Below are 14,388 nucleotides of genomic sequence, written 5' to 3' on the forward strand. Positions count from 1 at the left end.
AGAGTGTATGTATGTATGAGAGCGGGAGTGTATGTAGGTATGAATGAGATCGGGAGTGTATGAATGATAGTGGCAGTGTATGTATGAATGAGGCGGGAGTGTATGTATGAATAAGATCGGGAGTGCATGTATGTATGAGAGCGGGAGTGTATGTAGGTATGAATGAGATTGGGAGTGTATGAATGATAGCGGCAGTGTATGTATGAATGAGGCGGGAGTGTATGTATGAATGAGATCGGGAGTGCATGTATGTATGAGAGCAAGAGTGTATGTATGTATGAGAGCGGGAGTGTATGAATGTATGAGAGCGGGAGTGTATGAATGTATGAGAGCGGGAGTGCATGTATGTATGAGAGCGAGAGTGCATGTATGTATGTATGAGAGCGAGAGTGTATGAATGTATGAGAGCGGGAGTGTATGTAGGTATGAATGAGATCGGGAGTGTATGAATGATAGCGGCAGTGTATGTATGAATGAGGCAGGAGTGTATGTATGAATGAGATCGGGAGTGCATGTATGTATGAGAGCGGGGGTGTATGTAGGTATGAATGAGATCGGGAGTGTATGAATGATAGCGGCAGTGTATGTATGAATGAGGCGGGAGTGTATATATGTATGAATGAGAGCAGCTATGTATGTATGTATGTATGAATGTATGAAAGAGCGCCTATTAAGTGTAAGGAGGGGCCCTTAAAAATGTTGCTATGGGGCCCAAAAAGTTCTAGTTATGCCCCTGACAGGTACCCCACACTGCTGCTAATGACTGGTACATGCTGCTTACTGCCATTGCTTATTAAGGAACCCCGTGGATTGGATGGAGGAGGCCCAGCACCACGGATCACAAGAAAAAGCCCGGCACCGCAGAGAGGAGGTTGAGGCTCTGCACCAGGGGACTACAGACAAGAGGCCCGGCGCACCAGTGTGGGAGGAGGAGGAGGCCCAATGCTGAAGAGAGGGAGAGCTGCCTGAGGTACACTCGCCACTTTGATTGAGGGGGAAGGATTAGGAGGCGCAAAGTAATTTCTGTAACTTTCAAACACCTGCCTACTTCTGCTCTTCCTTCTCTACCACCCCCCTCTCCTCCTCTACCACCCCCTTCTCCGCCTCTACCACCCCCTTCTCCTCCTCCTCTACACCCCCTCTCCTCCTATACCATCCCCTCTTCTCCTATACCATTTCCTCTCCCCCTATACCACCCTTTTCCTCCTCTACCACCACCCTTCTCCTCCTCTCCCACCCCCGATCTCCTCCTCTACCACCCCCATCTCCTCCTCTACCACCACCCTTAATCTCCCTCTCCTCCTCTACCACCCCCTCTCCTCCTCTACTACTCCTATTTCCTCCTCTACACCCCCCTCTACTCCTATACCACTCCTTCTCTTCATCTACCCCCCATCTCCCCCTCTACCACCCACATCTCCTCTATCCCTCTTCCCCTCCCTCTCTCCCCACCTCAGACACTCTCCCTCTCTTTCTTCCCTTTCTCATTCTGCCCATCTCTCACTCTCTCCTCCCTCTACTATAGTGCCGTCACTCACTTTCCCCTCTAATCCAACATCTCTCCCTCCCCTCACCCACCCCTCTCTTTCTTTTGCCACCACTCTTACCCCCTCTCCCTTACTTACCCCTATCATGCACCCCCTCTCACTTTCTCTCTCTCTCTCTGACTTCCCCTCCCCCTATTTAACCTGTCACTTATTTTCCCCTCACCCAATATCTCTCCCCCTCTCTCTCCTCCTCTCACCTACACCCTCTTTCTCTTGCCACCTCTCTCACTTACTCTCCCCTCTCATGCACCCTCTCGTTCTCTACATTCTCTCTTCCCTATCTCCCCCCTATTTTTATGTCTCTCACCCCCTCTTTCTCTCTCACACCATCCCCGTCCCCTCTCTCTGCCCATTTCTCTCCCCTCTCTCTCTTCCACTCACCTCCTCTCTCCCCTCTATCTCACTATCCCCTCACTCTTTGTGCCTCACTCACTCACTCTTCCCTCTCACTGTCCCCATCTCCTGTACCTCCTGTACCCTCCGTCCACCTTCCCTAGCTCCCTCTGTCTCTCCCTGTAGCCACCTTTGTCTCTCTGTCTCTCCCCTTTACCCACTGCATCACCATCTACCTCTCCACTGTGCTACTATCTCCCTTATTTTCCTCTCTCTCCTGTCACTCTGGCTTTCCAAGACATCACCCTCTGCCTCTCTAAATCATCTGTTCACTGTTACCCACTGTCTCTCCTATGTATAATGGCCATCACGGTGTGTGGTATATGTATAATGGCCATCACGGTGTGTGGCATATGTATAATGGGCATCTCGGTGTGTGGCATATGTATAATGGGCATCTGTGTGTGGGCCATATGTATATGGGCATCTGTGTGTGGCATATGTATAATAAGCGTGACAGAGTGAGGAATTATGGCTTTCTTTTTTTATGTAATGCCCCGCCCCTTTTGTAGCTCCCCCCACATCACAGCCCACTTTCTGGCCCCGCCCACAGTTCCTGAACCTATTTTTCTACAAAAATAGCACTGTGTGTGTGTGTGTGTGTGCTTTGCCAAGAAGAAAAGCAATGGATCAGAGCTCTAAGAGTAGTGGCACAGATCAAAAGTGTGGTCTGCAGCCCATAGGCTACAGCCATCTCTGAATGCTGGTAGCCCCGGGACCCGATGCAATGCTGCCCAATGTAATCAGCAACCTAAGAGGGATGCTGCTGCTGGTGGGCCAGGAAGGAGTGCAGCAGGGATCAGAGATTCCTGCTGCGGTCCCTCCTTCATACATTTGGGAGATATTTAATATGTGGCTAGGGTGTTTGTAGGGAAATTAGCCGCAAATATATAATAGTAAATGGGCCCCCCAATATCCAGAATATATATATAAAATTATAGCATCTCTCCCTCCCCTCACCCACCCCTCTCTTTCTTTTGCCACCACTCTTACCCCCTCTCCCTTACTTACCCCTATCATGCACCCCCTCTCACTTTCTCTCTCTCTCTCTGACTTCCCCTCCCCCTATTTAACCTGTCACTTATTTTCCCCTCACCCAATATCTCTCCCCCTCTATCTCCTCCTCTCACCTACACCCTCTTTCTCTTGCCACCTCTCTCACTTACTCTCCCCTCTCATGCACCCTCTCGTTCTCTACATTCTCTCTTCCCTATCTCCCCCCTATTTTTATGTCTCTCACCCCCTCTTTCTCTCTCACACCATCCCCGTCCCCTCTCTCTGCCCATTTCTCTCCCCTCTCTCTCTTCCACTCACCTCCTCTCTCCCCTCTATCTCACTATCCCCTCACTCTTTGTGCCTCACTCACTCACTCACTCTTCCCTCTCACTGTCCCCATCTCCTGTACCTCCTGTACCCTCCGTCCACCTTCCCTAGCTCCCTCTGTCTCTCCCTGTAGCCACCTTTGTCTCTCTGTCTCTCCCCTTTACCCACTGCATCACCATCTACCTCTCCACTGTGCTACTATCTCCCTTATTTTCCTCTCTCTCCTGTCACTCTGGCTTTCCAAGACATCACCCTCTGCCTCTCTAAATCATCTGTTCACTGTTACCCACTGTCTCTCCTATGTATAATGGCCATCACGGTGTGTGGTATATGTATAATGGCCATCACGGTGTGTGGCATATGTATAATGGGCATCTCGGTGTGTGGCATATGTATAATGGGCATCTGTGTGTGGGCCATATGTATATGGGCATCTGTGTGTGGCATATGTATAATAAGCGTGACAGAGTGAGGAATTATGGCTTTCTTTTTTCTTCTTTTTTTATGTAATGCCCCGCCCCTTTTGTAGCCCCCCCCCCCACATCACAGCCCACTTTCTGGCCCCGCCCACAGTTCCTGAACCTATTTTTCTACAAAAATAGCACTGTGTGTGTGTGTGTGCTTTGCCAAGAAGAAAAGCAATGGATCAGAGCTCTAAGAGTAGTGGCACAGATCAAAAGTGTGGTCTGCAGCCCATAGGCTACAGCCATCTCTGAATGCTGGTAGCCCCGGGACCCGATGCAATGCTGCCCAATGTAATCAGCAACCTAAGAGGGATGCTGCTGCTGGTGGGCCAGGAAGGAGTGCAGCAGGGATCAGAGATTCCTGCTGCGGTCCCTCCTTCATACATTTGGGGGATATTTAATATGTGGCTAGGGTGTTTGTAGGGAAATTAGCCGCAAATATATAATAGTAAATGGGCCCCCCAATATCCAGAATATATATATAAAATTATAGCTTTTTATATAATTAAATATAATTAATAATATAATTTTTCTTGTACAGTATATATAAAATCTATGTTATTGTAATATTTGTATTTATCTGCTGATATAGTTTTCCAATATATACTTTCTTACCTCTTCTGCCTCTCGTAGCTGTCCTGTCAGAATTCTCTGCATCTCCTCCTGCTGCTCTTGGTGCCTTTGCTGTTCCACTATAATAGCATCTTCAGCTTTCTTTTGGGCCTCCCTTAGTTGCTCTAGTTCCTTTTGCTGTTTCTCTTTCTCATTTTGAAGTTCTGATAGCCTCTGTAGTTCTTGTTCTCGTGCTGCTCTGCGCTGTTCCCTCTGTTCTCTCTGCTCTCTGCGCCTACTCTGTAGCTCTCGGTGCAAAGAACGAGACCCAGACTGCTGCAGACGGATAGCTGTCTGGATAGCTGCAGTAGCACAGATTTTACATTATTATCTGTATTGCAGTTTCTCTGATAATGTATCATTGGTTGGGATCATTATTCATACACAGTCAAAATTTGGGATTTCTTTACATTAAAACGCACTAAACCTGAAAACTTGCTCCTTTAGATTACCACAGTGAGATGAGGGTATCAGGACCTTTTCATCATTTAATGTTGTTTGTATATATAATTCTTAAATGTTGGCAGGTAGGTAGTACACACAGCTACTATTGTGTAAAAATGCATTTTATTTGTGAAGTGTAATACAGAAAGCCTCCTGGAATATGATTAAATAGACAAAATTGTGGAGCAGAGGTGGTCTCTCAGTTGCGGACAATAGGTCAGATTCAGTATCAGTTGCAGATTTGCTCAAATAGCAAAAATGCAACTGCAGACTTTCGCATGCTGGATGCCGCCCAGCACTGGGCAAGGCCACCCAGCATGCAAAGTGCCTCTCAGTGAGTGAAATTCAGTTCAGTGATCACATTGCAGAATCAGGCACTAAAGGTAGCCCCTGGATACGCAGCATGGCTCCGTATGCAGGCACACACGCAACATCTTTTATTTTGTAGCGGCTGTGAGATGCCACGCAGCAGCTTTGAAAATATCTAGACACAACTGATTATACCCGGGGCACTCCTTCGAAACACCATGTCAACGACCCCCCCTAGCTGTCATTCAAACGGTGACCTCATCCTTCCGGGATGCAAAACGCACTTTGAAGCTTGGGGTTTGGGCGCTGCACATGTGCAGAAGTGCAAAATCATCTGATTATGTTTTTCGCACTTCTGCACCTGGAATAAAATCAGGCTCATTAATCATTTTCTTTGTGGTACAGCAATGAGTAGTTTCCAATGTTGTGAATCCCCTGGTATTGTTGCATTTTTACCATTATTGTGTGTATATATATATATATATATATATATATATATATATATATATTTTTTTTTTTTTTTTATTTGCATCTTTCACCATCAAATTACAGAAGTGATTCATTTAACCCATGTTGAGATATCAGTTGGCCGGGTGCAAAAAGCTAAATACTGCACTGGCATCCTCTTAATCAGTGATAAATATTTAGCTTAATGTTACCTGTCATTTTTTAGGAAATGGATGTATGTTAACTCACCTTGGCACAATATGGTTACTGCCCTGTGAGCAAAGATAACATTTTTCTCTTACTAGGCTGGATTCTGAGCCACACACAATGCTGATGTAGAGCAAATACTTGCAACTGCACATGTGCAATAAGATAGAGTGTATGTAGAAAGGTGCTGTAACTATTGGGTCAGATGATACCAGAAATGTGACAGAAAAGTGATGGGCGTTCCTTGGGTGTGAAGTACACAGTGGAAGGACTTTCTAGCAGTATTTGCATAACCTCAAAGAGTGACCGCCAACAGACATTAACCGTATGTGCTTTTGCGTGGTACTGAGAATCAGTGCCACTGAACTAACATCACAGATAAAGTATATTTAACGATAAAACATATGCATACCTGTCACCCATTCTTGTCTGTGCTTGGTATCAGATGCACTAATTTCATGGGTTTTTGTCGTTGTTTTAACACAGAACATGCAACGACGGCCATCCCTGTCAGGGAGCACCTATGTTATGGACAGAGAAGAAATATTTTTGTTATGTGTGTATTTGTAGCACGCTAATCTGGCACTGTAAGTATTCAGATGTTACTTTTACAGAATGTCTGGTTTCTTAACTGTATTGGATAAAATGCTAGTCTTCTCCTCGAGAAACCCCACTCTATATATACTTTGGGGACAACAACCCTGTTATTGTAGATGTACCTATATAGAATACACACACTTATATATATATATATATATATATATATATGCACAAAGGAAAAAGCTATAAAGGACAAAATAACACTGTGGGGGACAAACTAAGGGGGGAACAAATAGAGGCTGCATAAATTAATGGGGGCTGCTCAAGGGGGACAACTATACACCGGGACAATTACTAAGGGGGAACTAATGGTACAGGAACTTTTGTACATCTATTAAGGGGGAACTACTGAGGGGGAAACTATACTAAGTGATTGTAAGCTTGCAGCAGGGCCCTCTAACCTCCAAGTCTGTCTGTTGTAACCCAGTTTGTTTTATCACTGTCTACTATTGTAAAGCGCAACGGAATCTGCTGCGCTATATAAGAAACTGTAAATAAATAAATAAATAAATAAGTGGAAAATTATTGAGGGTACAACTACTAAGGGGGCATTAAGCCTTCTACTAAGGGGGGCTGTTATATGGGACTACTGTGGGGGACATCTAAGGGGCTCTCTGAAAAAAAATAGTTTTGTTGTTCTTTTTTACTACAGTGCTGCCCCGAATTAGTCCAGCTGTGCTGCCCAGTGTACCGTATCAGTCCAGGGGAGCTATTTGAGTTGAATTAAAAAAAAAGGTGTTTTTTTTTCTAACATGCAAGGGGTGTTAAGTGTGCCATATCAGTCCAGCTGTGCTACCCAGTGTCCCTTATCAGTCCAGGGATGCCCCCATATGTCCCGGCTCAGACCAGGGGTGCCCGCATGTGTGCTGTATAATTCCAGGGGTGCCCCCATGTGTGCCGTATAATTCCAGGGGTGCCCGCTTGTGTCCCATATCAGTCCAGGGGTGCCCCCATGTGTGCCGTATAATTATATGAGTGCCTCCATGTATCCCTTATCACTCCAGGGGTGCCCCCATGTGTTCTGTATCAGACCAGGGGAGCTGCCCTTTTTTTGTAATGAAAAGAAAGGGTGTTTTCTTTTTTACTGCAAGGGCTGTTAAATGTGCTGTATCAGTCCAGGGGTGAGCCAAGAGTGCCGTATAATTCAAGGGGTGTTGCTAAATCTGCCATATAATTCCAGGTGTGCTGCTCTTTTTTTTTAATTAAAATTATATATTTTTTTCTTTTTGTTACTGCAGGAATGTTGCCATGTCTGCCGTATCAGTCCTGGGGTGCCGCCATCTGTGCCGTATAATTCCATGTGTGCTGTATCAGGTCAGGGGTGCCCGCATGTGTAATGCATAATTCCTGGGGTGAGCCAAGTGTGTCATATAACTCATAGGTTGCTGCCAAGCCTTCTGTATAATTTATGGGGTGCTGCGAAGTGTGCTATATCAGTCCAGGGGTGCCTGCATGTGTGCCGTGTAATTCCATGGGTGCCCCCATGTGTCCCGTATCAGTCCAAAGGTGCCCGCATGTGTGCCGTATAATTCCAGGGGTGAGCCAAGTCTGCCGTATAATTCATGGGGTGCTGCCAAGTGTGCTGTATTAGTCCAGGGGTGATGCTAAGTGTTCCGTATCAGTCCAGTGTTTGTACCGCCCACTTGTGTCGCTTATCATAGTCAACCAGCTACCTTGGTGCAACCTTTTGGCCTAAAAACAAGGGAGGTTATTCAGGTTGGTGCGTAAATTTCCGAATTCTTTCGGAGCGGTCCGCACGCCACGCTGTGCGGACATCGTACGAAGAAACGCCCACCGGACCTCCGCATACGGACGGACTCCCACTAGAAGAACAGGGCGTGTTTACGGACGACATCCAAACCTTGCGTGTGCGGTGGACACACACATATTCTGCACGATCTTACAGCGTTTGCATGGTCTTACCACGTCAGAACGGGAACCTGCCCGTACGCACTGATGCGGTGTATTTTCGCAAAACTCACCACTATTATCTGAACTCCGAAATCGGTCACATGACCCACTTATGCAATTAGGCAACCTCATTAAAAAGTGTTTTTATTTTTTAATTTCGTTACAAAATTCCTGTTATGGTAACTTTAATTTTTGGCATGTGCTAAATCTTCCTGGAATAAATTTTTCGTTTTATCCCCAAATGTGTGCTGTTATTGGTGAATGTAAAAGTGACATATATATTTATATTAGTGATAGCAAGTTCTGTCCATTGCTTGCAGTGTAAATGTGTGTAAAAAATGCAGCCGTGCTTTGAGCATATATTTGTGTGTTTTGTAATGGTCCATTTAAGCTGCAATGGTTCCAATTGAAGCAATGACAAGAGTTTAATTAAGGAGTAATGAGTAAAGGAGTGGATTGTATTGTGTTCAGCTGACATTGGTTCAGGTGCGCCCGTACTGATTGGGCGTTCCGAATGCCTAGCGCATGACCGAGTGGTGTCCGCAAAGCAATACTTGCTTATTTCCTGCCTTTTTGTTCGTGTGCAGTCGGTGTGCTGTCCGAATGCACGCCTACCAGAAATAGCGCACTCCCTCGTGTACGCCCATGTTTACGGCCAGACGGCTAAAAAACGCCATCCGAAAGAATTCGGAAATTACGCATCAACCAGAATAAGGCCCAATATTGTGAGGTGTGATGTGTTCAGAATAGACTGGAAATGGGTGGAAATTAATGTTATTGAGGTTAATAATAGCATAGGAGAAAACTATTCCCCCCCCCCCCCCCAAATGATGTGATTTTAGAAGTTTTTATGCTTTTTAAAATTAAAAATCAGAACCCAAAAAACCCAAAACCTTGGGGGGGGGGGGGGGGGGGGGTTGGCAAAACCTATTAGAGCCCAAAACCTGAAGGTAATCAGAACTCAAGACCCAAAACGCGAAATGTGGTCGGTGCACATACCTAATTATTATATACAAATTGCATTGTTGCAGTTTATACTACTATATGTCAGCATTAAGGTGGTTTTTTTGTGTGATGCACAGGACATTTACATAGAAAAAGTTCACTCAACCTAGCACTCTATAGCCAAATACCTAACACTGACATATTTTATGATAAGCATTGTCATTCTAAATGTGTCTATCTTTATATAATACTAGTTAAGTTTCCTGGATTCATCCACACATACTGTTGATATTTATGGTTTCTGTTTCCTTCATGCCATTGTAACTTAACTATATGCTTCATTCTATGCCTCTGGGGTGCAGGAGCGTGGTAATATCAAGATGTAATAAATAAAGATATTTAACCATTTTTAATATGTTATAAAATGTATGTAAAACTTTTTTTTCTGCTTAAGGATCTCTTTGTAAACCACATTGGTGGTTCTCCTCTCAGGTGCTAGGATCACCAGGCTACCGGGTAAGCTCACTCTGAAGTAGGCTGTGTAGAACTGCCCATGTCAGATGCAGTCCTCCCTCAAATTAATCCCTGCAACCATCAGCGACTGCCCCTGGGACTTGTTAATGGTAATTGTAAAGCAAACCAAGTGGTATGCGAGGTATTAACTTGACTCCCCCTGAGCAGAACTGGAGAAAACATTGCAGCCTCAAGGACTATCATGTGGAGGGGCCTTCACCTTTTTTCTTACCTCTTTTTTTGTTTACCCCAAGAATAATTTTAATGCCAAAAATATTGTTCCAACTCCAGTATATTTCTTCCATGATACTTACATCATGGAAGGAATATACTCCCTAAATTTCAGGTTTGTAAGTTCAGGGTTTGGACTGGGCTGGGTGTTGATGAACCAGTCAGAACATTTGTTTTTAAGATAGACATATATTCAGATAGAGTTATGTTGGAAATGTTTACAAAGGAACAAGGAGTTCCTTTGTATGAGGATAAACCATGTTGCAAACACATTTATGTTTTTTTGCATTTAGTATAAATAAATACTGGTTGCATTTGTATGTAGCTCACAAATACTGAGCAGCTTCATTTTTACACTGCAATTGATATTTGAGTTAGAAAACACCACTGCCAAATCCACATCTCTCTCCACCTAGAGTGCAATAGTTTTGTTCCTTTGCTCCAACTCAAAAAAAAAAAAAACCTCATCTTTATATACTTTCTGAACACATACACGTCCTTAGGTAACTCTGGGAAAGATTGGATAGAGAAAGTGCCAACCAATGAGCTCCTGTAACAACCTGTAAAATAATACACACAGATTGTTTAGTACTTTATTTCTCTCCAAGCTTTGATAAAGCTCACCCTTTGACTGCATACAACTCAGCTCCATTGCCAATTTCACAACTGACTACAACTATATTATCTGAATTTAACACATGGTGGCACAATATAAACGGGTATGGATCGTAGGATAGACAAGCATTAGGTTGACCACTGAAGGTCGACATCACAGAAGGTCAGCATCACAGAAGGTTGACATAAGTTAGGTCGACAGGGTCATTAGGTCAACACAAGCATTAGGTCAACATGGAGAAGGTTGAAAGTCAAAAGGCTGACTTGGGTATTTTCAATTTTTTGACCCGAATGTCGACACATGGACACTAAAAAAGGTGAACCACGTCCCCTCGCATAGCTCGCTTTGCTCAGCACACTATTCTCCCACCATGCCACGTATTGGTTAAAAAAAAAGTGAAAACCCCATGTCAACCTTTTGACTGTCGACCTTCCCCATGTTGACCTAATGCTTGTGTCAACCTAATGTCCCTGTCGACCTAACCCACCTCAACATTTAGTAATGTCGACTATCCTGCATGTCGACCATGTGACCGTATCCCACATAAACTGGGTGAAAAAATAAGATCCAAAATTAGTTTAGTCAGAATCTATTCTTAGTCAAAGGTAGAATGAGGAACAAGTCTCCCTACCGCGCTCCGATTTTATGCATCTACTTGCATATTTTTTATTCTTCCCAGGCTGCATATCACATTGTTCTTTTTTTAAATGCTTCTTTCTGTATAGTTTTTTTTTTAAATAAACTTGTATCCTGCCCACTATGACCTGTGACATTCTGCCTCACCTGGAACACATACCTATAGGTAGAAGAACAATTGATGGAAAACTGATTTTTTGTTTTTGCCTTCAAAAAGACAGATGGCCTGCTTCACCCGAGGCAGGAACATCAAGGGCGTGGTAATAGATGCTTATATAATGGGGTTTAAAAAAACTGACATTTGCCCTGGGCATGGTCTTTTTGAAGAAAACACTGGGTTGCTATAAATGTGTCAAGTGCGTCACATGCAAAACTATGGTGACAGGCCCTACATCCGGAGATCAAAGCCATACTATCGAACACTGGAACATCCAGAACTTTGGACCAACCGGTCGCAAGACATTTTTCCAAACTGAAACATACAGATGGAGCCGGCCTTGTCCTTGCACGGTGCCCACCAGAACGCCCCCTCTGGTGAGCGCCGGCGGACAGGGACTATTAAACTGGGACTTGCGTGCATCCCAGTCTCTCGGCGGCTGGGCGCTGGGACCCTACCTGTCTCTGCTTCGGGGAGACGAGCAAGGTTAGGGGCGGAGGTGCGGGAAAGCCTCAGAACAGGGCGCCGAGGACCTGGGGGTAGCTACGTCGCCATGGGGCGCACGAGCGTCTCGTGCGCGCGCCCCCTGGCGAGAGCTGGCGGCCAGCCCCTGCCTGAACAAGGGGCACTCCATCTGTACAGTCTTATGTACCTATAAGACAAAGAGGAGGTGACTGATCTGGTAAATTATTACAGATGGAGGCTCAATAGAGTTTTTAGTTAAAAACCATCCATCCCCTCGGTTTGTTTGACAAAATGCTTTGAAGCGTATTTTAAGTAAATAGATACGGAGTAACAATTTATTTTAACGGTCTAGGTTATGTCATTATGCCATGTATAATTGTATCCAGAATTTAGGTTAAGTAGCAACCCCTTGGGACAGGCAGTAAAGGGAAAGCATATGCTGATTCTCCCCATTACAGTCATTGTCCAGCACAGAATGGCATTAATATAATCTGCAATGTTTCAGGCAAATAGTAGAGTATAGCTACTTTATTTTTGCAAATGTTTATCCACTCACTTAAAGATACTGTATATATTACTTTCAGCAGTGCAGCGAGCAAGTGACATGGGGGTAATATTTAATAGGATGAGAGATTCAGAAAGTGAGAGATTTGGTAAGAAATCTCCAGTGGCAATCATTTAAACTGCAAAATCAAACTGGAGGTGTGCTTTGGGTCATTGACTTGTTGGAGGAGGAAATTGGGTCCAATCAAGCGCTGTCCACAAGGTATGGCATGGTGTTACAAAATGGAGCGATAGTCTTCCTTATTCAAAATCCCTTTTACCTTGTCCAAATCTTCCACTTTAGCCCCAGACCATCACATTACTTCCACCATGCTAGACAGATGGTGTCAGGCACTCTTCCAGCATCTTTTCACTTGTTCTGCATCTTACAAATATTCTTGTGTGTGTGATCCAAACACCTCAAACTTCGATTTGTCTGTCCATAACACTTTTTTCCAATCTTCCTCTGTTTGTGTTCTTTTTCTTTGCCCTTCTTGGCCCTCTTCCCTCCTGTTGTCAAAGCCCACTTCTCTTCACATTTCACTCACAGCTCTCCTATACTCCCAGTGACCATCTTCCTCTGCATACTCATCTCCATCATTGGCCTCAAGCCTCTAGTTGTATTTTTATTGAGTTCTTACTACTTATATTTAAGCTGTTATGTGTATTGAACTGTGGCACTCTTTATTTGTACTCTATTTTTGTTATTTATTCAATGTTATGCCAAGTTTTGTCTCCCTGTATTGTTCTTTTGTACAGCGCTGCGAAACACTTGTGGCGCCTTATAAATAAAATGATAATAATAATAATAATTCTGCCTAGGTGGTCAGCTTCCCGGAAGTCACATCTTCACTTTAGGCGTTGACACTGGCACTTTGCAAGTACCATTTAATGAAGCTGCCAGTTGATTACCAGTGAGGCGTCTATTTCTCAATCTAGGGACTCTAATGTACTTATCATCTTGCTCAGTTGTGCACCGGGGCCGCCGACTTCTCTTTCTACTCTGGTTAGAGCCTGTTTGTGCGGTTTTCTAAAGGGAGTAGTACACACCAATGTAGGAAATGCTCAGTTTCTTGCCAATTTCTCAAATTAAATACTGTAGCCTTCATTTCGAATAACAAGAATAGACTGTTGAGTTTCACATGAAAGTTATCTTTTTCATATCAGCTTAGTATAAGCTTATATGTATCAGCTTATATGATCTAGTTTTCAGATTTTTCTGAATAATTGAAGCCAATATGCAACAGGTGCAATTCATTCCCACCAATACTTGGGGTATATAAGTGCTGGTACAAGGTACATTTGACATCACCTTGAAAAAGCCCTAAGAGCGAAACGCATCAGTGTGGTGGAGCCCTGACACCCACCAGTGGAACCCAGACCCAGCAATCTCCTTGTGACCGGACCAGCTTCCCAGAAAAAACATCCCAGCAGCCGTACCTAACCAGGACATTGCACCAACAAACCAGGTTGAGCCCTATACCAACAGGGGCTCCCTAGGCTGGAGAAATACAAACCAGGTTGAGCCCAATAACAACAGGGGCTCCCTAGGCTGGAGAATTACATCACTCCTACTGTCCAGTATCGGCCAACTCCATTGGGATATTACCAGGAAGCATCTATACTGTAGGAACGGACACTGAGACTCTAATCTCTGGGAAAATTGGGTGACTATCACGGCTCCACTTTCTATTATTCAGCATTCAGTACCAGTTTTTTCATACATTTATATATGTGATTTATTTTAATAAGTGAGTTTTTAATAAATGTATTTTTACCTTTACCTTTTGCATATTATTAGGTAAAAGCGCGGTTTCGTACCCCCCTTTCTTTCCATATTTTGTGTTTGGGCTTGACACCCATACTTACAAAACCGCTACTCTAGTAAAGTTACCCATTTATAGGCGCCCTCACGGGACATTTTGCGCCCCACCCTCTTTTCTTCTACATGTGATGAAAGGACTATCAACTATCTAGATGTCAACTTACACTGGAATGGACAAAATCTGACACCCTCCATCTACC

At 44.2% G+C, this 14,388-nt stretch overlaps 1 protein-coding gene across 1 annotated transcript in view; it reads right to left on the reverse strand.

The window, feature by feature from the left end:
- Nucleotides 1-14,388, reverse strand: part of DEF6 (DEF6 guanine nucleotide exchange factor) — a 133,640-nt gene that overhangs the window by 31,053 nt on the left and 88,199 nt on the right. The window contains exons 6-7 of the mRNA XM_083173130.1: nt 6,159-6,267; nt 4,343-4,641 (exon numbers count right to left, since the gene is read on the reverse strand). Coding sequence (XP_083029256.1) covers nt 4,343-4,641; nt 6,159-6,267 — 408 coding nt within the window. The remainder of the gene's footprint in view (nt 1-4,342; nt 4,642-6,158; nt 6,268-14,388) is intronic.

This window comes from Crinia signifera, chromosome 2 (assembly GCF_055691185.1).
Source record: "Crinia signifera chromosome 2, ASM5569118v1, whole genome shotgun sequence".
Classification (NCBI taxonomy): Eukaryota; Metazoa; Chordata; class Amphibia; order Anura; family Myobatrachidae; genus Crinia; species Crinia signifera.